The 25,750-nt window shown below is 41.6% G+C and overlaps 1 protein-coding gene across 32 annotated transcripts in view; it reads left to right on the forward strand.

The window, feature by feature from the left end:
• The first annotated feature begins 1,134 nt into the window (after positions 1-1,134).
• camk2g2 (calcium/calmodulin-dependent protein kinase (CaM kinase) II gamma 2) overlaps positions 1,135-25,750 on the forward strand; it is a 58,597-nt gene continuing 33,981 nt past the window's right edge. For 15 of the 32 annotated variants that reach the window (XM_069712232.1, XM_069712233.1, XM_069712228.1 and 12 more), the window contains exons 1-2: positions 1,136-1,344; positions 2,420-2,514. In XM_069712232.1, coding sequence (XP_069568333.1) covers positions 1,280-1,344; positions 2,420-2,514 — 160 coding nt within the window. In that variant the 5' untranslated portion in view covers positions 1,136-1,279. Of the gene's footprint in view, positions 1,345-2,419; positions 2,515-25,750 lie in introns of all 32 variants that reach the window. The other 17 variants (XM_069712240.1, XM_069712241.1, XM_069712245.1 and 14 more) reach the window with 2 other exon arrangements.

Below are 25,750 nucleotides of genomic sequence, written 5' to 3' on the forward strand. Positions count from 1 at the left end.
GATCAATGCAAAGAGGGCTTGATAATTCGTACAAAAGTCCTCTATTTTTGAAGTATTTATTTAATAAGAATGACATTTCCAGCCATGACGCTGGTAAACTCTCCGTTTTATTAACAAAAATGTTTTCCTGTTGTTTACATTTCAAATAGCATTTCATTTAAAAGATGCCATTATCATTTGTTCAGGAAATGACACCCAGAAATTAGGTTTTAATCTTGCCGTTTTTTACTTGAGACTTTGGTGTTAAAACTTGACATTTACTACTTGTCTTGTAAGACAGCTGATTTAACTCCGTGCACATCCACTGAGGTCTGATCAGAACTCTGCTTACGTTGATGTTTTGGAGGAACTATACAGGAATTATGTGAGGTCAACAAAAACCGTGCAGATTTCTCCAGACTAGTCTTTTACGCATAGTGCATAGCAAAGCAGATGCCACACTGCAGAAGGAAGGGATAGTAATAATAACGTAACATTAATTTGCTACACATGTATGTAAGTAAACTGATGTAACAAGGTTTTATATTGCACGTGTATATACTTGGATTTAAGTCTAATAATCTGCAAAGAAGAGCAAACATTGGTTTTCGTTCTTCTATGGTGTGGTGATCCAGTTGCACGTTTTTGTTCAACAAGTCTTAAAAAGGAACAATTCTTTTGCAGATCCTGCACATGTCTTTCACAAGTTTCCAGTCACAGTGCTGCACCATTAAGAACGTTTTAATTCACGTCATGGAAAAGAGCCCTGCATTTTCATTCCCTTGCCGACTTGATGTGAACATGCATGACTTCTGTCCACGTTTGCGGGGGTGACCATTTAAATGCAGCCTAAAAGTCGTGATATGTCTATGTCTACAGCTCTAAAGTGTCCAAAGTGAATTGCTGTATTGCACCTTTAAGATGTTTTCAAAGTGTTTTCAAGAAATACGACATCAAAATGTCACGGCCTGCATTTGTTTGCGCACAGTATTATATGGTTAACGCCCATTTGACACAGTTTGCTGTCCTTTTCAACACAGAGTGACTCATCTTGCTCGATAGAAGATCTTTGTTACTACCGCTTACTACCCCTCTCCCTCCTCCCCCCGACACACACACACACACCTCCCTCCCTCCCTCCCTCTCCTCTCTCCCCTCCTACTCCCTGCTCCTCTCTGAGCTCGAGCCGCTCTTCCCCCTGTGAGCCTTCGCGAGTTCTCCTCCCCGAAAACCTGCGCGAGGCGGTCAACTGAGGCGCGAGGCGAACTTACCCCCCTCTCTCCCCTTCACTTCAGTCAACATGGCTACAATTGTGACCTCGACCAGGTTCACAGACGAATATCAGCTGTACGAGGAACTCGGAAAGTAAGCGACCGTCAGCGGCGCCGCTGCTGCTCTTGTTGCGTTCAGTCTGTGTGCGTTGGTGTGTGCGTGTTTGCACGTTTTTCCCTCCTCTGCTGCTGCTGCTGCTGCTGCCATTGTGCGCGATTGCTTCAGTGTTGACAAGGCAGGAGAGGGGCTGTCAAAAGACGGGGAAGGGCAGGCAACCTCCTGAGCAACAATAAGCCGTCGGCAGGTTCACGCTGGCGGCTGCATAAAGGCTTGCGTTTAATCCCGAACGTGCGTTTGACAGGCGTACGGCGCCGCCACGGCTCGCTTTTGTAACCCCGAAGGTGGCAAACATCCGCCTGCAAGGAGCAACTTGTGGGTCAATTTATCCGCAGGTACTGTCGCGCGCGCGTCGAAAACTCGATTTTTTTTTTAATTTTTTTAAAAAAAAATTTACGCGTTGTCTGCTGGCATCTCCGGTGTCCTGTTCAGCTCTGCTTTTGTGCATTTCTGAGCAGGCTGCAGGGCTGCTGTGTATGACAGAAATATTAAAGAAGAATAAGACTGTGGCGGTTGCATTTTTTTTTTTTTTTTTTTTGGCAGAGGCGCAGCAGGCTTACAAACACGAAAGGGACGCATAGGTTAGATCCTGGCTACAAAGCCACTTTGTAATATCTAATCTCTGCGTGCGGCTAATGGAGCTGCTCCACCGACCAATACAGTCAGCAGCGTGACTTTTAAAGGAGGCGTCTGTGCCAAAATGCAGCCAGGCTCAGGAGATACATGTAAATTCAACCTTTCAGCTCTACTCGTGTTTCTCCCCGCCAGCTAATGACTGGGTCCTTTCACAATGAGCCGTCCCCCGTCACGGACTAGTAGCCAGGACCTCTTCTCATCCTCTAAAAAACATTAGGCTGTATTAATTATAAATTCACTTCCTTCACCCTCTCTTTAAGTGTATGTGATTCACACATGCCCTTAGTGTGTGTGTGTGTGTGTGTGTGACACAAAGTTCAGTGCACAGCCGCACACTTTCCTCTGTGACACACACCCAATGTTCGAAGAGCTTTCACTGATCTGTCATCTGTGTTGTCGATTTCTCCCTCTCCAGGGGTGCCTTCTCCATCGTCCGCCGATGTGTCAAGAAGTCCACCGGCCAGGAGTATGCTGCAAAAATCATCAACACCAAAAAGCTCTCGGCTAGAGGTGAGTGCAGCAGATATCCGCGGTGTAGCTCGGCGTTGCAGTCAGCATGAATCTATGCAAACTGAAGGCTGACAACCGTGGGCTGCTGGAGCTGCCCGGTGAAGTCAGTTTATTTCCTTAAGAGCGCAGCGAGCCAGGCGCCATGTCCTGCCCTTGTCAGTGGAGATTCCTGAAAAGCTGGAGGCCACTTGGCAGAGCTGGGCTGCTGCTGCTGCTGCTGCTGCTGCTGCAGTTTAAAGTCGTACAGAGAGCTTCAGCGGGCTTTGGCAGTCGTCTGCAACCATTTTTGGTTTGTTATAGTTACTGTTGGTCTCCAGCAAAGGTTTGCACGTGTGCCAGCTTGAGCCTAAAATATCCTGCGCTGTTCCTGCAGCTCGTAGGATGAGATGGAGGATAGCTCGGGGTTTCTTTTAATAGTTTTAACCTCTATCAGTTGTGATAACATTGCACTCGCACAGTTGATTGCTTGAAAGAAGTCAAAACAGAGCGCGAAACGTGAGCAGTCATATGACCAAACAGGTTTTAAACAAACCTGCAGGTTAACACGATTTACAGACTGACCTGGTTCGACTTCGACCTGTTGTACTTACACGGGTGTCATTAGCGCCGTGTCTGCACCTCTCCCGTATCATCGTACATTTAAGTCACAGAGCTAAACCTTCATTTTTCCAGCGGTGCGAGTAATATTCAGATCCTTAACTGAAGTAAAAGTACAAATACAGCATTGTGAGAATACTCCAATACAAGTAAAGGTCCAGCATGGTAATCCTTCTAAAGTAAAAGTGCACAAGTACAAGCAACAAACTGTCGTTAAAGTATGAAAGTAAACGTACTGGTTATGTCTGTCTGTCTGATATTGTTATATATGACATCTAAAACATCAGCAGCATGTTACTGTTTGAACTTCTTTGTGCACGGTTAGCCTGATTCGTCCAATGGTTCCCAAACTCGGGATCCGGCCGCTCCAAAGGGTCACTAGATAAATCTGAGGTGTCGTCAGATGATTATTGGGTGAGGAAGGAAGCAAATAAACAAAGTTTTGATGCACAAATCTGTTTTCAGTTTCTGGACTTTCCCTTCAATCTTTGCCTTTTGGGGAGATATTGGATCATTTGAACATTTATTAAAATGAAATCATGTTTGTAAACAAGTTATTAATAACTAAATATAAGTATCAGGTCGTACAAATCGAGCTAGTTATCCACCACAACCTGGGAAGAGGCTTTTAAATATTTCTTATCGGAAATTGGATTCAAAATGTTGAATCAGATGTATAGTCTTTGTCATTTTATTTGATATCTTTCTTAAATAAAAAAAAAAAAAAGTGGGTTTAAGAAATTATTACCAATCGCAGCCACAATCAAGTTTGATCGAATTGAAACCGATACATAATCCTTTCAGACTGCGACAGTTGAGCACATGTTGGAAATACCAACACCTTTCACCAGTGGATTTGTGGCAGATTTGTTGACATCGTGTCTGCCTGTTGCGCTTCGCGTGTGTCACAGCGTTTCATCTGCCATGTCGCTGAATCCCAGCATCTTTTTGTCTCTCGGTTGTTTTGGTCACCACATGCGTTTGTGTTTGCTCATGTATCTCCGTATGGCTCGGTGTGTGTGTGTGTGTGTGTGTGTGTGTGTGTGTGTGTGTGTGTGTGTGTGTGTGTGTGCGCGCACGCGCGTGCGTGTGCTTGTTGCAGACTGTTGTGTGTGCGTGCGTGCGTGCGCTGCATGTTTGTCCAAGTAAATGTCAGACCATGCCACCAGACGTTGAGTGATGATGTGAGCTGCAGATCAGGGCCGGTTCTGGACCGATTGGGCTGCTCTTTTCTCAGGGGATGCAGGCTGAATTGCTTTCTCTCTGTCTGTGTCTCTCTAACGCCCCCACCCATGTCATCATGTTCCTTCATTTTTATGTTTTTTTTTTTCCAGTCCCCTCCCTCACTTCTCTGTAAACAAAAGATTGATTTGAGCATAGATCTTAAAAACCCTTTTCACCAGCCGAATTGATGCAGTGTGTGTGTGTGTGTGTGTGTGTGTGTGTGTGTGTGTGTGTGTGTGTGTGTGTGTGTGTGTGTGTGTGTGTGTGTGTGTGTTGTGTGGAGGGCTGCGTTGGCAGTGGTCCAGAGCTAGTAACCCGGCAACAGCAGGGGTGAAACTCCTCATCCCATAGGCTGTCTGGCAGAGACCAATTTCTCTCTCTCTCTCTCTCTCTCTCTCTCTCTCTCTCTCTCTCTCTCTCTCTCTCTCTCTCTCTCTCTCTCTCTCTCTCTCTGTGTGTGTGTGTGTGTGTGTGTGTGTGTGTGTGTGCCTTTTCATCGTGGCCACGGTTACCACACAAACACACATACAGACGACTGCTCTTTTCTCACTTACAACACAAACACAGTTGCACACATTGTTTGTGTGCAACACTTTACTGCATGCACGACGAAGCCTGTCTGTTCACAGTGTCACGTTGTGAAACGCAAGCGCACATTAGTCTCTCCTTCAGTGCACAATGTCCCTAATCAGAGCTGAAATGTGCTGCGAGGGTGTTTTTCCACACAAGAACCCTGGTATGTGTGTGTCTGAACCTCACAAACAAAGTAAATTCCGGTTTGTTCTTACAACTTATTTTAATACTTTAGGCCACTTTTTTTTTTTTTAGGTCATTGCAACGTTGTACTCACCAAGGTAACTACCGAATTCTGGGAATGCAGAGAAGTTGCGGTCGGAAAGACGAGTAATCGGACAGCTTGTGAACAAACCCCGAGGTTCGCCAAATGGGTTTGAAATGTAAAACAAAGGCAAATGGTACAATTATCACTGAAACCATTGTTGTCGACACAATTTACAGACCGACTTCATGGTTCAACTTTGACCCGCCATGTTTCCCACCTTTAGTTATCTGCACATACTCAGGTTTTGTCAGTCGTCCTCAGTATGTTCCTCCATTACGTTTGAGACACCGAGATAAGCCTACAACATAATAGATGAACTGTCAGTTGCAAACATGCATGGCGGTCTCGTTGGTTAACGTCAGCCTCGTGTCTGAACAGCAGAGCGGTTGAGCTCTTTGCCTCGACATTCCCCAAAGGTGCAACAAGATCGCCGTGTGCTTCTCAATGGCAGAAATGTCATAACATTTGCATGCAACTCCTTTCTTGTTGTTTTTGACACCTTCACAGCTTCAAACCAAAACTAGCAATGTACTTGTGCACGAGCGTGCGCGAGCCCTCAAGAATTTGCGATTTTATCAACACTTTGCAAGCAACGATGATCTGTGAAATGGGAAGTTGCACATATGATCTTGAATTAAAGAAGAGCTAAGAAAAATTTCAGGCCCCTGAGCTATTATTTTGACCTGACCGATATTTCATCAGAATTGATGCACTTTGTCTCATTATCAATTCAGCTAAATGGCGGCATTTTAAATGATCACCTAAATCACTGACTCCGTGATGGTTGCTGTGTTCTGTCTCAGATGTTTTACCTCAAAATGAAATGGTTTACATGATGTGGCTTTTACTGTGCCCTTGTTTACAACATTGCCCAGTAATCTGATTGCTTGTCCCTTTCCCTATCAAACATAGTTTAAGCGATGTCCCCCGTGTTCTCAGACCTCAGCAGTATCTTTTAGCATAGTTTCCTAATGAATTCATGGCCAAAAACATGGAATCTAAAACTTGTCTGCATTTACAGTAAATCTTTCCACGCGCACAAACATCAAAACATCTACGTAGCCCTACACATACATCATCCTGATAGTAACTGCAGTGCCGCAGCTGGAGGTCCAGTAACTCGCTGTTTTCATCTCCCGGCAGCTGCAAATGAACTGTACATGTAGTCTGATGTCTGCTTGTGAGCTTGTTGTTGTTTACAACAGCACATCAGTTTTGGTGGTTTGATGTCAGGGAGACTTTGGAGTAACGTCTGTACTTACGAGGTGTGTGTGTGTGTGTGTGTGTGTGTGTGTGTGTGTGTGTGTGTGTGTGTGTGTGTGTGTGTGTGTGTGTGTGTGTGTGTGTGTGTGTGTGTGTGTGTGTGTGTGTGTGTGTGTGTGTGTGTGCGTGGGTGGGATTAATCCCCATTCTCTGTGGCTCAGGCAGGGCACGTTGGCGGTGAGGTCAGCGATTACAGCTAGGTCATGTGGCATCACTTGCGTGCGCACAGTCACTCAAGCGAAACAAATGAGCCGCCACGTGTGAATTAGTGAATTTAGAGGTGCTGGCAGGGGGATTTTTCTCACCCTTGGACAGAGCCAGACTAGCTGTTTCCCCTTCCTGTCTTCATTCTATCAAGATTTTTTCCATCAGCCCGGGTCGGTCCGCCGTAGCCACATTATGTTAAGCCAAACCGCAGTGACATGCGTTTCCACTACAGCCTGACAGCAGGGGACGCCTGCTGCCGCTGTGGCTGAGCCTGGTAGCGGTGCCGATGTGTGTTGTTGAGTAATGTTTGTCGAAGTGAAATTAGTGAAAACTTGCTCCACAGATGTGTAAATGCTGCTGCAGCCTGCGGCGCCTGATACTGAACGCTGCTATTACTGTATTTCTCAAGATAAGAGGTGGTCACTCGAGCATCAGTTTACAGAAGTAGATAACGGCGATTATTGTTAGCCCGAGGCGACTGTGACTACCTGATAAAAATCATAGGAAGCCGAAGCCAATACGGGAAGTGTGTTTATGCTTATGTTACTTTGAGTTTAATGGCGGAGGGCTCCCGCATGCTTTTGTGATGAAAGGGGGAGAAAGAGTGGTCTCATTTCTGCGGCTTTGTGACGAGCCATGATTTATGTGCATCATTTTGCACCATGATAAAGTACCAAAGGTCAGTGGGTAAACTTTAAAAGTACAACAGCAAGAACGATGACAAGATATTTCCATATCTCTTTTTTGACAGAGGCTTCGTTACAGTGTGAAAACCAAACCTTTCATATCTCAGTATTGCACACACAGTATGAGGAAGTGAGCATCTGCTTTAGCCTGCTTAACTTTCATCTGCAGCTTTCCATTTATGGAGCCCTCACGAGTCTCCTTTTTTTTTTTTTTTGTACTGCTATCAGGCTGTCTAATGTATTAATATGTTTATTACACTAAATCTCACTTTGATGATACATTTGTCATATCATAAATAGGGTTGTATACCGAATCTTGATACTCTGATAGCACAGACCAAAATGCTTCAATACTAAGTAGCATACGCTACAGTAACGGGGGATCAGAGGCTTCTTTGTGACCAGCTAGTGTCTACCAACAGCCGGCATGTGAGGCATTTAGGGAACATCTCCATATATTAAAAAACAAAAAAACAAACCTGTGTCACACTCTCCCCCTCTAAACTGCATGACAAGTCCAAATTTGAACTGTAATGTAATGTCATTTTCTTTTTGTAAAAATGGGTTTATAATATTGATATGAAAAAAAAAGTGTTGTTTTGGAGCTGGTGCCCAAGTCCAGGTATCGGTACAGGTTATCAAAAATTGTCGAGTGATATCCAGCCCTAATTGCGTAACACACTAAATGCGAGTCGCTCCTCACCCAGAGATGGCACCAACACCAGACCTGCACAGCAGCGCGTCAGAAGAGCAGTAGCTTCGTTGCTCTGTCCGTATCTACGCAGGATGCGTTCAGGAGCAGTGTTGAATGTAGGTCAACCACGTTTTAGCAGACCCCAACACAGCCACTGTAGCCGCACGCGTAGAACTGAAGAAAACAGATGTGGAGCGTAAAAAAAAAAAAAAAACTAGCCTCAGGTCGCATTCGTGCAACTGTTCAAAAGAGCGGCGGAGGTTTTCCATCAAATTAAACGTTTTCTGTGTTGACACGCTGAACCACACAAAGGAAACACTGTTCAGAGTTTAATCTATCTCGACAGTGTTTTATGTTATTTTTAGCTACAATTATGTGTCTCATATTGTGTGGAACTGTGAAGTGAGTGTATTTTTACACTGTTATTAGGTAAGGCCTTGTGATGTCAGGGAAAGAGGAGGGGGGTCGGGGGGGGGGGGACGAGGGAGAGGCTGGCGGCACTCGTCCTGCTGTTGAATTATTGAGGTACAAGGCTGCTCTGCTCCCGCTGAACACGGACCGGAGCTGAGGAGTGGACCCTCAGACTCCTTTTTCGGTGCTCCCTTTCTTCATCTGATTTCCTTTCATGTGTCTCATTTCTCCCTTCAGACACCATTTCCTTCTCCTTCTTTCCCCCTTTCGCGACTTCTTCCTCCCTTTTTCTAGTCATCTCCTCCCATCTCTCAAGGCTGCCGCATCGCGGGCCACGCAGGCAGACGACGTGTGTGCGTGCGTGTGCGTGCGTGCGTGCGTGCGTTTTAGTTTTCAGGCTTTTGGTGGGCTTCTGGTGCGCTCGCTGCAGGCTGATTGGCGCAGGGCAGATAAACGTAGCAGCGCTGCGTGGTGAATGTTTAATAGGACCAACTGTGAATATTTGATGAGACGGAGAGAGCGATAGAGTCATGTATGGAACGAGATGGATGTGGATATGGAAATAGCGAGTGAGACGGTGAGGGTTACACGCTCCAGAGCAGGAATAGTTCATGGTGTTAGTCTGCCCACAGCATGCAAACCTTCCTCTTGTCTTATCGAGGCTTTGACACCAGTGCTGTGTGTCCTGAGGTTCAGTGTGTTTTTCCAAGACTCTCCTTCTGTCATATTCATGTTGCCCTCTTTTTCCCTCTTATCTGCTCATCATTATCCCCCCTGTCCGAATGGCATATGGCATCATGTGGGAGCCAACGTGAATAAACATTTTATTTGCCATATAGTGCTGGACGCGGACACAGACGGAGGATGCTGACTGAGATTGTTACTTTTGAAGAGGTTGATTTCTCACCAGAAAGTAAATCTACAAGTTACTATTAAAGATATGAAGCTAATGACTGTTTTCACGATCTGTTATGCTGTACTTTGTTTTATTGTTTGGTCCATAAAATGCCAGAAGAAGTCAAGCAGGGGTGAGCTAGTAGCTGAGTGGTTAGTGTGCATACTGTATGGGTGCCAATGTGGTCCGATTCCTGGTTGGTTTAACTTTTACTGCATGTCATTACTCTCCTCAATTTCCCTACATTTCCCTCTACTGCTCCAATCTAATAAAGGCAAAATGCCAAAAGAATAATGGGAAGACAAAAAGCCCAGGCGGGCATTTTCAGATTTCTGGTTTCGTGTAACTATCCAAACTTGCAGTTTAATCGGTGTAATATCATATAAGCCAAACGTCATCTTATTTCCACTGAGAATTTGGTAATTTTTGCTTAAATTTTTTTAATTCAAATAGCAAAACTCTATGACTCAATCTGCAGCTATTTTGTAAACTGATTAACGGTTTTATAATTTTTCAAGAAAAAATGCCAAACAATGTCTGAATCCCAGTTTATTAAATGTGGCTATTTGTCGCTTTTTGTAGTCGTACGCCACAATTCTTGGAATGGAATTTGAAGACGACTATTGACGTCCTATACACTTATTCATCAATAAAATGAGCGAGCAAGCAGGAAATGAATTGAAAATAAAATGATTATTCATGGCAGCCCTACTGTGCTCATATCTGTTCTTCCTTTGGTCAGCTCTCCAGTGTGTTTCAAAGGCAACGCTCCCTGCCAACACTTCAGTAGATTACATTACAGTAGAGAATCTCGTGTGTGTGTGTGTGTGTGTGTGTGTGTGTGTGGGGTCACCTGCGTGCATGTGTGTGTGTGTGTGTGTGCCTGCCTCCTTGTCAGTTGCTGTCACGTCAGTGTGTGTGAGTCATGGAGGAGGTATTGTTCATAAGTCCCTGTTCCAACAGTGGCAGCAGATTTGTTCATATATGGAGGGTGGAGCAGGCCCTTGACTAAAAGCATTCCATATACATTTATACATATACCTCCAACGCTTGGTGATTTTTGTAAAAGATAGAAGCTTCTTAAGTAGATGAAGCACCAAAGTTTGTTGAATGTACTCTGTCTCTTGTCTGTTTATCACACACACACACACATACACGCACACGCACACATACATCTCTGACTTATGTTTAGTAGTGAGACGGGTGCAGTAATTGAACTTTATAGGTGAGCAAAGTTACCAACAGTGAAATAATGCTGTTTCCTAAATAGAGAGGTTTTTTATTGAGATTATTTACTGCGACAGTTGGAAGACTGCGAAGGCAATAAAGCAGGTTGCACACATGGGAGAGGCATCCAGCAATAATGTGTGTGTGACTGTGTTAGTGCGTGTGTCTCTGCATGTGTGTGACAATGAGATCACATCGTACTGGCAATGTTCTCTCATGCATTTGACTTTTCTTGTCTCTTTATTGCTTGTTTCTTCTTCTCTGCCTCTACAAATTCAGACCACGTTACCACGTTTCACAAAAATGTACTGCATACTGTGTTAGCGACGCATTTATGCAAGAAGTTTGTTCGTTGTTACCAACACAACTGAAATTCTGTTATTCTTGACACAAAATTAAATACAAATATTAATAAATCAATCAAATGAATGTACTTTAGCATCAGCTGCAGCATCTAAAATATACATGTTCTATTTTGACAGATAATGATAATTACAACACTATGGCATTATTTGTGTGTGTCTGTGTGTGTGCGTGTGTATACTGTAAGTGTGTCAACTTGTGTGTCCACGGCTCTCCAGGGATAATCCATTCCTGATCACACACTCGCTGTCAATCAAACGGCTTGTCGCCATGGTAACAGCTAGCTTACATTTCATACAATCCTTCACACCTGACAGCCAAGATTACATAATATTGGTCACCACATTCACAGGGAATAGTGACAGTGCAATCACATGAAAGTCTGAGCTCTTCAAGCGTGAGGAAGACGAATCAGAATCAGGCTATCAATCAGAAACATTGATGTTTTTTCTTTTTCTTTTATTAATCCGAGAGCAGCGATTGAAATAAATGCTTTTAAACTTCCACGTGAGGGGAAACAAAATCTTACCAGACCTCAAATCCTTAGACAATTAATTGAGACAGAGGATTAATCATCTACTTTGGTAATTGATTAATTATTAGAGTAAAATTTCAACCAAAGATGTAAAAAGTTTTCTGTTTTCCTGCTCGTCCAATGTGAGGACAGAACAAGACATTTGAAGGACTTCGACTTTGAGAAACTGTGATGCACATTATCCATCATTTCTGACATTTTAGAAACCGAGCAACCTTTTCAATTAGACCAGAAAATGATCAGCAGATGAATCAACAATGCAATGAAATTGTTAATTGAAGCCCTGTGTGAGTGTGATCAATAGGAAAACACAGCCAGCCTCGATGTGTGTCAGCTATCAATGTTTTGGCGAGCTACAATATGTTGTGTTTCAATTGCTACAAAATCTTTTGCCAAACTAGCAGCATCTGTCGGTCCACCAGCTTGGTCCAAACTGAAATATCTCAGCTGTTTAGTGCATTTTTATGACATTCATGGTCCGCAGAGGAATAATTTATATGAATTGAATCCTGAAATAAAAATGGTTAACAGTTATGCCTGCGTTAGCATTTATTCCTGTTAAAAATGACCATTAATCAGCTAAGCACTCTAGTTTTCAGTGAACATTATCCAAACAAAAATAAAATGGTTTCAGTCTTTTCATGGGACAATAAGAAAAAAGTAAAAGTCCCGACTGATAAACTGCACTGAAGAGGTTGGTAAGTGAGATTGGAGATGGTGTTAGACTGGTAATGATGAACATGGAAACCCTTTGCAGTGGTGGTATCAATTTAGGAATGAAGTCGACTCAGAAGTTTTTTAGATATGGCACAGAGTGGAGGTTTTAAATACTTCAGTCAGTTATGGTTGCCTTCATGTATTTATTTTAATGCGCTTATGCTCTGTAATGAGCTGCCTATTTCTAAACACTTGTTTCATTCATTCTCTTGCTTTCATTTTGCTTAGTCATCTCCTTTTTATAGTTTGTTATTATTTCTCCAGGCAACAGACAGTTCTGTCCACAACATGTCACTTTGCATGTCTGATTATTTTATTGGCGAATGCTTTTGACTGTTTACTTTACGAGACACAAACCAGGTTTAACCTGGAAACCACACCGACATCCCAATGTGGCTTTAAATGCAAAGGAACACTCTCTCTCTCTCTCTCTCTCTCTCTCTCTCTCTCTCTCTCTCTCTCTCTCTCTCTCTCTCTCTCTCTCTCTCTCTCACACACACACACACACACACACACACACACACACACACACACACACACACACACACACACACACACACACACACACACACACAGGGATCTGTGTAAATATTTGTTCACCTTTTGTTGTCGTTATCTCCATTTACACTAAAGGTTCTCTGCACAAGGCTGCTATTTTCCCAAGAGGAGGATGTTTGACCAGCCACACACACTCCCACAGTCGATCACGCATTCACACAGTTTATTGTTCTGTTTTCCCGGCGATACTTTCTCAGTGATGTCTGCTTAATAGCAACAAATGTCTGCTTAATAGCAACAAATGACACCAGCCCGTAGGCTCCTGGCCAACTTAAAATCATTTGATAATCACCACTTAAGTCTGCTCTGTAGTTTGTAGTACTCCAATGAATGCGTTTAGTGGAGTCGAGTGTGCGTTTGGTTGAAGTGCGTACTCCTGATGAATGCCACACCACCTGCACAGTTGGTGCATTTGTGTCTGCTTCCAAGGTTACAATCAAAACAGCCTTTCACAATAAAGGTCCTGCTGCCTTGACATACTTTTGTGCCAGCGTTAGCGATGCAGGCTTTGTTCAGACTTTTGTAGAATTGAGCACAACCTCCACTTGATCGACGGTGGATTATAATCACAAAATTAGTTGCCTCAATATCAGGGGAGTTTGATGTCAGGACTTTTTTTTACATTTATTCGATAAAACAGGCTACATTTAGATTAAAACATTGTAACTTCCATAATATTGTTCTTTTTAATGGGCTGAAATGAGACAAATTTTATAGTGAAGTTGGAATGCAAGTCTTTTACTTTTACCCCACAGTAAGTATTTGATATTTAAGTTTTTAATCATGGCAACAGGTTCAACAGCTGAGCAATAATTGTATATGGTAATACAAATAAACAATAATTATTTCAGTCACTGGGAAGAAGCCTTGATATACTGCGCATGTAAGCAGAATTATATTTTCCAACCTGTGCAGCTTTTAAAAACCCTACTCCCCCGCAGGGAAGTGTAAACTTATTGTTTACAGAACACATTTGAAGCCTGCAGTGTTGAGCGCATGCACTGTCTAATGGTTTGCATTAAAACCGGTCTCTCCAACATACAATGAACTGGACCTGTTCCACAAACTCCAACTTAAATATCTTAACACCTCAGTTTTTCCTTAATAGGAATAGTAGCACATTCATTTCCTTTGTACATGACCTATTTGAGCCATCAGTACTTACACAACTCTCCTGGTTGCGTTATATTATTGTGGAGGTGCTTTCATGTGTGTCCCTTCATGTGTTACGACATGCCAGCCTCAAGACTCAAAGAGGTCGTTATCCCTTCTCTCAGGGAATAACCAAAAGATAAGTCAGTGTCAGTCAGAGCTGGTCATTGTCAGGGTTGAAGTATGTCTCCTTGGAATAGCCTTTCATCAGTGATTTGTTATCACCAAGGCTACACATCAAGGCTGGAAACCTGCGTAGTGTTATTTATGCGCTGGAATAAAGGTGCCAGGATTTTGCCTCCAGATCTTTTCTTCGTCCTTATTTGGGTGCCGTCATGTTGCATTATTAAGCATTCGTCTAGTCAGTACGGTGTCCCAACTGCAACATTAAAGCGCAGCAAGCTGATATTCAAATATGGCTGGCTCAAACAAATAATGACTGCCTGTTAATAAAAACCAGATAAAGCAAACATTGACGAGGGTAAAGATGTCTGCACTAAAATAGCTCACATTTCCACTACACTAAAATAGCATTACATTCTTGTACCATTCGGACAACAGATGTCATTGTAACTGTTCACAACTTTGACCCCACGCATCATACAAATCATACAGTGTTTGGGAAATATTGAGCAGTTAATATTATGTCATTTAAACATTTTGCTTAAATAATCTTGTGTCTCTGGCTACAGTGAGAGGTTAATACTCAGCTTAAAGATAATATGCCACTTAATTTAGTGAAAAATGTATGAGCTCTGTGCCTGAAAGGTGTATTCACATTTTCTTGACCTCATGAATTCTGCATAGTCTCGCAGTAAGGTCGGGCTCTCAGCTCACACAACTCTAATGCTGATAAGCTTCAACATGTACTTATTGATATGTGGCATTGTGAGCTGGCAGAGTATTTGGGAGGAATCTAATTTACCTATTAATCTCTTGTTGTATTTGCTTAGCTACAGCACAGTGTTGTTGAGATAACAGGACTTGCCACTGTTTATATTTAGACGTGTCATTACTTTCGTGGATGACGAGGCGTTTATGTTTTCACTCCCACCATTGAAATGGACGGTCAAACTTTTACATGCTGGATAGCTTTTCTGCTCTCTTCTATTATTTTAAAAGACCAGTAAAATTACTTTTTGGACCTTTGACCCATTGGCTTGATGCATGAATTAATTTTGACATCCAGCAAGTACTTTACTTTGAAATGAGTAGGCATAGTGTGCCTTTACACATCTGTCAGTTCATACGTTTTCATACTTTTTGACACTGTGAGCCACATTTTACAGGATCTTAATTTTACGGAACCAACCAAATGTTCAGTGGAAGATAATAATGCTGTTTGCTGCTAGCCTTTGGTAAAAGGAAAGGTTTACCGCATATATTTGGATGAATGAGCCTCCTTCCCCCGCCGATGCGAACCCATTTTCATGTAACGGTGTTCCTTAGTATTTATGAGCTTGTCCTGACCTTTGCTTTGCATTTTGTCAAAGCTTTGTGCAGCTTCTTTATCTCCACTGCGAAATCTCTCACGCGTGCCTTGTCTTCAAAACATCATTCAAATTTAGATTGTTGTGGCCCTGTGACTGCGCACGTTGGTTTAAATTTTTCTCCTTACACAAGTCGTCTGTTTACATTTAGAAATATCCTTAAGCTGAAGTTAAACTTACATTTATGAGAACAGGACTTACTCAGTCTTTTCTGGCATCAAATTTAGGATTAAAAAACAACAACTGCAGTCGTCTTTATGTTGGTTTGTGTGTGGAGTGATCGGAGAGGAATCAGTAGCTCTGCCAAAACTTGCGGTGACACACTGTATATCTTTCTTTCACTCATTTTGTGTTTCACTACGATGTCTGTTCTGTATCATGTTCTTCTTGTGAATAAAAAAACATCTTAAGGGAGTGTGTGTGGCTTACTGGGTGTATTAAGTTGAGCCAACAAATGAAGCTTAAACCGACCTCAGCTGACCTGCTAGGAGAGACCATTACCATCAGGTTGGTGTGCAGCACTGTGAATAGAGTCTGTGTCTCCCTGCCAGGACCCTTTACAGCGTTCAGTTCAAAAAGTTCTCTCGGATCAACGGGATAACAAATATGACCACAGCTTCAACTCCTTTAAACTTCCTCCTGTGGGGAACTGGCAGAAGAAAGTGTAGACTCTCCTTTATGATCCGAAAAGCTGGAGGAGTTCAGCACCGTAGGAAGGGAGGCGGCACACTGATCGGACATACAGTAATACGCTGCGCTGCAAGAGTTTGAAAAAAAAAAAAACCTTTCAGACAAAGGTGACGACCCCACCTTTGTCTGAAAGGCTTTTTAAAAAAATTTTTTTATAGCAATTTTAAAGAACAACTTATATAAGCAAACGAAAAATATCTGTAAAGACCTTGCTAACTGTCAGTTGTCTTTTACTGAAGCGCTAAAAGTCAGTTTATGTCAGTTAGTGGAAAGCTGGCTAACCGTTAGTTAGCTTTAGCGAAGAGCTTCCTAATGGTCAGTTACTGTTTCCTCTGTTGTGTAAAGACCAAACGTGAAGGGAATTATTCCCGTGGAGCGATTACATACAAGTCAATGCAAAGAAAGATAATGAATGTCTGAAAATTTGCGCTGGGTGATGCAAAAGGATGCAAATATGTGTCTCCACAAGTTGAAAATGTTTAACTTAAGCGGCCGTACTTACAGGCAAAAAAATGTCTTTGCGTTCGGCCTGAACACAACATTAGTAGAACATTTGCCAACTTAATGGAAGACTGGCTAACTGTCAGTTTTCAAGCAAAACACTTCCTTATTGTTAGTTACTGTCCTGTAGTGAAGAGCTTGTTAATGGTCAGTTAATGTCCTGAGGTGAAGACCTAACTGTCCGTGACAGTCATTTAGTGAGAAACTTGCTGACTGTCAGGTAATGTCCTTCAGCACTTGGCCACTTAAGAGTGTTAAAAGTTGTTTTGAAATCATCAATTATCATAAAGACAATTGCACGTGCTGCTAATTAACAACAGTAATGACTTTAGACGTGAATTGGTTATTTTTAAGAAAAAGGTCGTTTCAGAGTATTTACTTGGAACAACAGAACCACGAATACTCATATTTAAGGTTAAAGTCTGATTAAAGCCTGCATGTTCAACAGTCTTGAACAGCCTTGCCATTGATCCATGCTAAATTTCTATTTTTTGGAAGGTAACACGCTGACATGAGCATTCATCCCAAAGCGCCTCTGTGCTTAAGTACAACATATCTGGAGCTACTTGCGTGGCTGTAAACTCGTATGCGTGTTTCTCTCTTCTCTTTTGGCCTTTTCTTCCCCTTGGCTGAGCTGTGACTGCACTAGGTCCGTCTCTGGGGTCCAGTAGAGCAGAACTGGTGTCTTGTCTCTTTCTCATTAGCATGCTGCAGGGGGGCGGATGAAAAAAAAAAAAGAAAAGTGGCTGGTCGTGGGTGGAGAAAATGAAGGGTTTTGAGGATTGGGTGTTAGTTCTGACTGCCCACGAGTAGTTGAAAAAGAGAAGAGCATCAAAGAAGTGCCAGATTGTTGTTTAATGGTGAAAGCCTCAAGTATCATATTTTAGGTTTCAGTGCCAGCATTGGCAACATCACCACTATTTCTACACCATCTTTCTTTCTCCATCACTGAGCTCCTTGTCATGTTTACATCATTACGCTGTTGAACAGCGACAAGATCCTTGGCGTTTGCCCACTGACCCAACTGTGACCTCTCACAGCGACGGGGGGGTCTGACTAGGCTCGGTTGTTGACGGGGAAGCGAAGAGAGATCTTCCAAAATCAGTGTCAGAAACTCGCCTCCGCCTTTCTCATTTCTCTCTCCGTCTCCATCTGTCAGTCTGCCTCTGTTTTTGTTTCTCTGTCTCTCACTTTATGTCTCATTGTGTTTCTGTCTCTCAAGCTAGGTGATGCAGAGCGGGCCAGGTCAGTGTGATTCAGGGCTGTAAGCCGGAGGAGGATTGGATCTATTTATAGTCTTGTCTGCTCTGGGCCACATTGACCTGAAGTCTTTGTCTGTTTTTCTTTCCTTTGCTTGTTTTGTTTCTGTCAATCTGACATTCATTCAGCCTATCGTCATGGGGGTCTTCATTTATCTCCTCTTACGCTCAAATATATCAAGACGCTACCTGCCGGTGTTTAGAAAGCTCAGTCTCTCTGCTTTGAGATGCTCACACTCTAATCTCTGTAAAATGTTGTTCCAGTTTTTTCTACTTTCTTTAGGATGAGATATTAACCACATTGGCCCATTTCCCTATGAATCTTAATTTTGCCATTAATCAGCTATTTGACATGTCTAAAAATGCAAAACATACAGACAAATCCCAGTCTCAAATTACTTGAGCTCAAGGTAATGACTTAATTATTCCTTAATTAGTCTGTTTAGCTGTCAAACATCTAACAAGTATTTAATGGTTTTCCTTGATGAATAAATTCATTAATTGGTTATCCAAGTTGTTTGCATTGTTGATTAGTCCTGAAATACTACATTTGATTAATTAGATCACTTTTTTTTTTTATTGCATTTATCAGAAAATGCATGTAAATGAATGTTTGGGCTTTTGACAGCTGGTTGGTTTGAAGACATCAACTAGGGAAGCTGTAATTGATACTCTTAGTACTTTCTGAAATGTTTACAAAGTGATTGATCAATGGAGGACACAAAACAAATTTTGATATCCTGTTTAAAACCGATTTTATTCATTTATTTATTACCATTTTTAAAACAACTTTTAAGTTTGTGTTACATAGTTTTTTTTAAATTTTATATCACATGGCTCTATTATTTTTTAAGAGGTTAGTTTGGTGATACCATCCTCCATGACAGCAGCTACATATCGCACATGAATAAATATGGGAGTTTTCTACCATTTTGAGCAACAAAGAATGCGTCTTTGGTTTGAGACACGCCCAGTATCATCCAGTTTGTTTGTTTCAGGAAGGGACCCGTGAACTCAAAGCACCCCAGAGTGGTCTGCGTGCATTTGGGTTGTGCTGTTTTGTGCGCGCGTGTGTTCGATGAGGCAACAGTGCTAAGAGCAAAGCTTTTAGTCATGCTCACAGCGCTGTTTTCATTGACTTGACTGCAACGTTGCTAAAGGCTTCCAACGGAACTGCTAAGTTATCTAATGGATTTTTCCAGTGAAAAAGATGTGAGGTACAACAGCGAACACACACACACACACACACACACACACACACACACACACACACACACACACACACACACACACACACACACACACACACACACACACACACACACACACACGCGCACACACACACACACACACACACACACACACACACACACACACACACACACACACACATACATACTGTAGGTGCACTGCAGCACAAAACACTACTTGAAGTGTAAGTACGTCAAAAAGCAAACGTTGAAAATCTGTCCGATGTTTTCCCATTAAGTTTTAGCTATTGTTACTCTCTGTGACAATAGTCGATATTCACTTGCATTACCTCTGAAGAGATCTATCCCTCCTTTCCTGCAGGCATGTTAAGGGCAACACTAGTCTGTTGGCGAGTCCCTAAATCATGTATACTTAAATGTTTGCCAGCGCATTAAGTTATTTATTCTGAAGTCCTGGGCAGAAATAGTTTTACACTCTTCGCTGTGCCGCATTAAAATCAGTTAGTATAGATTTGTTAATGTTAAATCCATCACAGCCAGCCGCACGTCTACATACACATTGGTCAGTTTTACATCAAGCTGAGTGATTTATGGAAAATATCTAATTGCAGCTTTTCTGACTACTATTGCATTTTGAATGAGGACATTGTTGACATTATATCATGATACACTGTGGACTTTATATATACTTGAATATAAAACCAGGGGAGTGTATCTCAACTATGTTGTACGTCTATTTGTCGTACATGCACTGACTTCAGAACAGTGTAGGAGTGTCTTCGTGATGAAGTTGGAGAAGCTGCTGCGTGTGTGCTGGTGGTGTCCAATCAGTGGCTCATCATGCTAACATCCAGCTCTGCTCAGGGAGCGGGTTGCCAGGTTCGCTCCAATCAGAAGATGAAGAACAGTTCATGGCAACCGTGATCTTTGTTGACTCAGGCTGCTCGGTCTCTGACAGTCTGGTCCCCGAGGAGAAGGGACCTCGGCAGAGCTGCAAACTCACGCTGCATATTTCAAGACTGGTCGTGACAGACCGGTTTGATGCTCAAACTTCTCACTCACTGTGATTAAATATTGGGATGCTACATGGATGATAGATTCGTTAACAGTCAGACAGACAGAGCAGAACAAAGAGTCAGAATCAAAGTGGTTCTTGGCTCTAGTTATTGTTTATTTGAAAGTATTATGTGTCTGCCTCCCTGCAGGCAGAAGTTAATTGATGCACATGGTGGATGTGGGCTGAAAGAAGCCATCTATCCATCCATCCATCCATCCATCTATCTATCCATCCATCCATCCATCCATTCATCCATTCATCCACTGCTCCAGTCTGTTCAGAGCTTCAAGATGAGATAGTAATAAGCAGAGGCTTGGATGGATAAATGAATACGATGATGTGCCACGCCGTTGGTCATCACTCAGTCCAATTGGGCTAAGTGCTGTGTGCTCTTCTCTTTGGAGCAGACACTATGATATCACAGAGTGTCTCTGGAAAGGAGTGTTTGTGTGTGTGTAGGAGGGTTTGACTCTTTCACTTCACTTCAGCTCAAATCCTACAAAGAAGAAGTTGCCCACCAGTTCGTCCCCCCCAGCCCGCCTCCCACCATTTAACATTGCAACTTTCGTATTCATATTGTAACTTTTCAATAAGAATATGTAATCTAACAGAATTGGACTATTTTCAGATCCCTACTTTAAAGTTGTTCAAATGTTTTTACATGGTAGTCTGAGTTTATGTTGTTATTAAAAACCCAACCCTCAGTCATTTTTGCTTGTTGAGTGTTGCACATTCAGTGAAGAGGCAGTCTAGTGCTTCTGTGAATAAAATGGATTCAGCAGCATTGTTGTACACCGGTGTTCACTGACTCGTTCTTGCGAGACTGTTATTAGCTCTAATTTAAAGTTTTGATTTGGAGAAAGTATGATGTTTCTGGGCTATACTTTCCATATTTTAATGCAGATCAGCAGAAATTCAATGATTACTTCACGTGCGCAGAACAAAACTACAGCTCTTGTTAAAAAAAAAAAAAAAGCATTGTAAACTTGTTTCCTTTGTTATTCTGCCTTTTTGTTTCATACGGCTGTGTCTGAAAGACTGCGTGAGAGCAGTGCAGGGGTGGCGAGTTGATTGCTCCTGTGAGATAAAATATAAGGAGATTGGTTTGTTGTTAGTTTTTTATTTTAATTTTATTTTTTTATCATCTTTCTTTTTATAGATTTGTTATTTTTGGCTTAATTCTCGCTCCATCAATTGAAAAATAAAGACAGTGACAGTCAATCCCATGATCCTTTTCTGTGTCTGTTTGGGACCTGGCATAGGTGGGTCACTTTCATGTTGTGTGACAGGACATGACTCTCTCCTTAAACCGTTTTTCCCTATTTAGCGATAAGCTCGGCTGTTTTAAAACATCTGCAGCGTTCAGTCCTCTCTGTTCTGCTGCTATTGCAGACCTGTCTGAATTAACCGCCACTCTGCGACTTGCTCATGGACTCCAGTTTAGGCTTGTAGGAACAAGTCTTTGTTTAAGGATATTTAAAAAAAATAAAATAATGATTAACACTGATATTAGATTGTTTTTCAAGCATATGGAGTGAAACACACAACATACTGTTGAGAGGGTTTCAGTTCCAAGCTGGATTTTTCAGTCACTCGTGCCACTAGGATTCTGAACCCCGGAACTTCCACTTTTACTTCAGCTCTCTGTTATCAAATAAGATTAAATGCCCGAGGCAAATGTGCAAAATAGAATACCAGCATTTTGAAAAACCTTAACACAGTCTAATTGTATAAAGGTTCACTGAAGAGCTGCAAGTGTCATGACTTTGTAGTTCTCTCAGTCTGTAAATGGCCTTTTCAACTTCTAATTACTCTCCGCTGGTTGTGTTGGTTCTTGAAACAGCCTGCAGTTACCTGCTGTGTTTGACAGTGATCAGCTTTTGTTCAGCTGCAGTCAGCGTCTCTTGTTTGAGTTCTTTTCGATACAATTTGTCCTTTTGAAGCCCGTACTTGTCTTTCAGCTGAAAACTCCTCAGTCAGTTTGTAGTGGTTCTTAGCAGCCAGCTGCCAAGACTGTCTGCCGTCACAAGCATAATAAACTCCGTCATCTCAGGCGAGCATTGAAAAATAGTCCTATTTTTACAGGCAGATCCAACTTCTAAGAATACAAGCAGCCAAAATAGCCCATTATGACTGTGAGAAGAAAGTTGTGGAATGTCTGCAGTGTGCTTTGATTTCTCATCCACTGAACACACTGCTCTGAACACGACCTGTGTGTGTCTGTGAGGCCTGAACAAAAGCGTGGATATTGAACGGGCTCACGTGTACACGCATCTGTAGACAGAAACATGCGGGAGAAAAGCTGCAGCTGATTGGTTAAGCGGGTCAGACTCAGGGTTCCATCTCATCCCTCCCTGTGTTTTCCTGCAGGAGCTTGTTTGTGGTGAGGACAACGGATTTAATAGGAAATCAATGGCCAGAACTTTATGCTACTCAGCAAGAAGTGACACGGGTCAAACCTTTAGATTATCAGCAGCTGGTGGTGAACATGGAACAACTGTTTCTTTTTCCCTTTCTCTTATCCAGGCAGATATGACCAAGCCTGCATGTATTGTGCTTTTCCAGCATGTTGATGAAGTTTAACTCATCACATTGATTCAGGAAGCACAGGGATAGTTGAAGAATCTAAAAAACTATTAGCATGGAAAAACAATTAATTGAAAAACATATGTGCATTAACAATTTAAAGTGTGTGGAAAGAGGACTCGCCTGGTCACCTTTTTGTCGAGACTTTATAGGTAGACTTAAAGGTTAAAGGTGATTTTAAGCTAAAGCAATTGAGTGATTTCAATTTTTCTCTTTTTTTCCCAGCTCCCTAAATATGATATGTTGCTTTTCTCTCTCGTTATATCTTGTTAGATTAAATATCATTTGGTTTTGGTCTGACTAATTGTTATTTGCAGCCCTCGTTGAGTTATTGCTTCACCATTTTTTTTTTTTTTTTGGTCTTTGAAATTTGGAATTACAAAACATTTTTGCTAGATGAATAATTTTTTTACATTTACTCAATTATCAGAATTCTCAACAACTTATGTTCCTTTTAATTCGGGTTTTTATTGGGTTTCTATATAATGTTGTAACGTTCTGTTGCAAAGACTTTACCATGTTACGTGCCCTACGATGAATTATGTTGTGATTTGGAACTATATAAATAGAATATAATTGAATTGATTTGTCAAATAATTGAGTAATCAATTTAGCACTGATTGACTTACCTCCTGTTCAGAAACAGTAGATTGTAGATTTTTTGATAAATACTGAGGTCTGGTGAATTAGGATACAGATATAGTATTAGCTGTGTGCATGTAACACTAGCTTTCAACAGTGACTACACTTTGAATAAAATAGGATTGAATCATTGCTGCTATCAGTCGTCTACTGCCGCAAGTGCCCAGTCAAATACAGATATGTAATTTAAGTGTCATAATATTTTGTATGCACACAAGACCACAAATTACATATTTACATGGTAGTCATGGAATTGCTTTTCCAATGCCTCTGCAGGCCCCTCGGGTGTTTGCTGTGGAGGAAGGAAGTATTTCCTATTCACTTTTGCTGACAGTGTTTTTCCAGCCACTTGGGTGATTCGAGCTGAAGCCCTCTCTACTTTCTTACTTACTTACTTAGAGGACAACTCCACGAGATGGACAGCTTTATCAGAACTGCTAATGACTGAAGTTTCTGTTCATAATTAACTCTCCCGATCAAGGAGTGATGCTTTCTTTAGTTGTCGGACTTTATCGGGGTTGAACTTGGTCACCATAAATATTTTCTCTATTTCTTCATATTTTTTTTATTTTTCTTCTTAGTTTTCTTCTTCATCTTCTTGGTCTCTTTGCTTCCTTTATTTTATTTTTTATTTCTCTTAGCTACATTTCTCATATCCAAAAAGTCATGGAAATAAAGTGCAAATTGGTGCTTGTTTCCATCGTCTACTGTTATGAGAATACATTCTTAATTTTCCTCATATTTTTCCAAGTTGTTTATCTTTCTGTTCTCTTGTTCGTCTTTTGTCTTTGCTACATCTCTTATTTACAAAAAGTAATAGAAATAAAATGTAAATCAGTGCTTGTTTCCATCAGGTGCTGTTATGATAATATGATCGAGGACATGACGAGATTAGATAATTCCTCAAGTAACAAAAACAATTACCTCCCATGGTGCTTTCCATCTTAGATATTTTAACTCGTGATTTGTCACCTTATTCACTTGTAACTGTGCATTTTTAATGCGTTGTGGATAAAGAAGGGTTTGAAGGGGTTTTGTGGTAAGGTGTGTGTCCCACGCTGCCGTGACAACCTGATGCAGTTGTTTTTCTTTTTTTCTTTCTGGTGCAGTGGTGTCATGTAACATCTTGGCAGCAAACTACTGGTTCTTTGTGCTGTACAGTAGAAAACGATGCAGGTGATGAAATGTTTGCATTCAAGCACCTGTCTATGCAGATGTGGTTACGCTGTGAATGAAGATACTGACGCATGAGGGTGCAAGAAACGGCAGGTATCTATACACTTGAGCACTGCCCAAAGCCTTGGATGGGATCGGGGATTAAAACAGCCCATTGGGACTAAAAAAAAATATTACAGTGAACCCTCGCTATAACGCGGTTCACCTTTCATGGTCTCGCTGCTTCACGGATTTGCATCGTGCATTGTGTTCTGCATTCTGATTGGCTAAACAGTCTCTCCGCTTCTTCCCTACCTGTTTGTCAATAACGTTGCGGTTTAATATATATATGAAGCCTTCAGTTCGTATCGATGATTAAAATTATTATTTTACAGTACAGTAGTTATTTGTAAAAAAACACATTTATACAGTACTTTTATTTGTTAAACAAATGCTTGGGCCTGTAAAAAGGTTTTGTTCTTTGGTTTCAATGTATTATGGAGTATTTCATTGTATAATAATTGTAAAAAAAAATAAAGGTTACTACTTCACGGATTTTGCCTATCACGGTTTCTATTTGGAACGTAACCCCCGCGAAAAACGAGGGTTCACTGTATATATAATATTATAAATATATTGGTCATATCAGTCCAATCCCCACATCCCATCATATACCTGTCAGTACATTTTTGGGGGCATTTTGCTTTATTGGTTAGTGAGTATAGATTTAAAGATAGGAAGGATGCGCAGACCAGAATTGAACAAGGAACAATGTAAATATAATATCTACGACTTAATCAAATTCACCAGTTTTCATAATTTTCATTGATAATAATTGAATAGTGTTGGAAAAAACAGGCAGTTTGAATGACAAAATTTTGCAAAATTTTCCACTTTATTCTGACATTTTATAAACTAATAACAAATAGATTAATCAAGAAAATGATCCCCAAGAACATATTTTGAAATTGGTCGCGGCACTAATGTTCTTGGTTATGTAGACACCATGATGAAGCCCAAAGCCTCGGCATGGGACAGGGGATTAGGGATGTCCAGTGTCTTTCCCCCTCTGTCACACACACACAAACAAACAAAACAAACAAACACACAAAGGCGTGGACACCCACGTAAGCAACCCATCTGTCCCCGGAGACCGGCAGCTGGTTGGTGGCAGGAAAACCCAGGATGAACTTGACCTCTGACACCCTGCAACAGGAGATGTCATCCACTGTATCTATATACTGTATCTGCCTTACAACCAATCTGTCTGTCCCA

This window comes from Brachyistius frenatus, unplaced genomic scaffold (genome assembly GCF_029030835.1).
Source record: "Brachyistius frenatus isolate BFR_SWC_R1_liver_20210118 unplaced genomic scaffold, ASM2903083v1 Contig_108, whole genome shotgun sequence".
NCBI classification, from domain to species: Eukaryota; Metazoa; Chordata; class Actinopteri; family Embiotocidae; genus Brachyistius; species Brachyistius frenatus.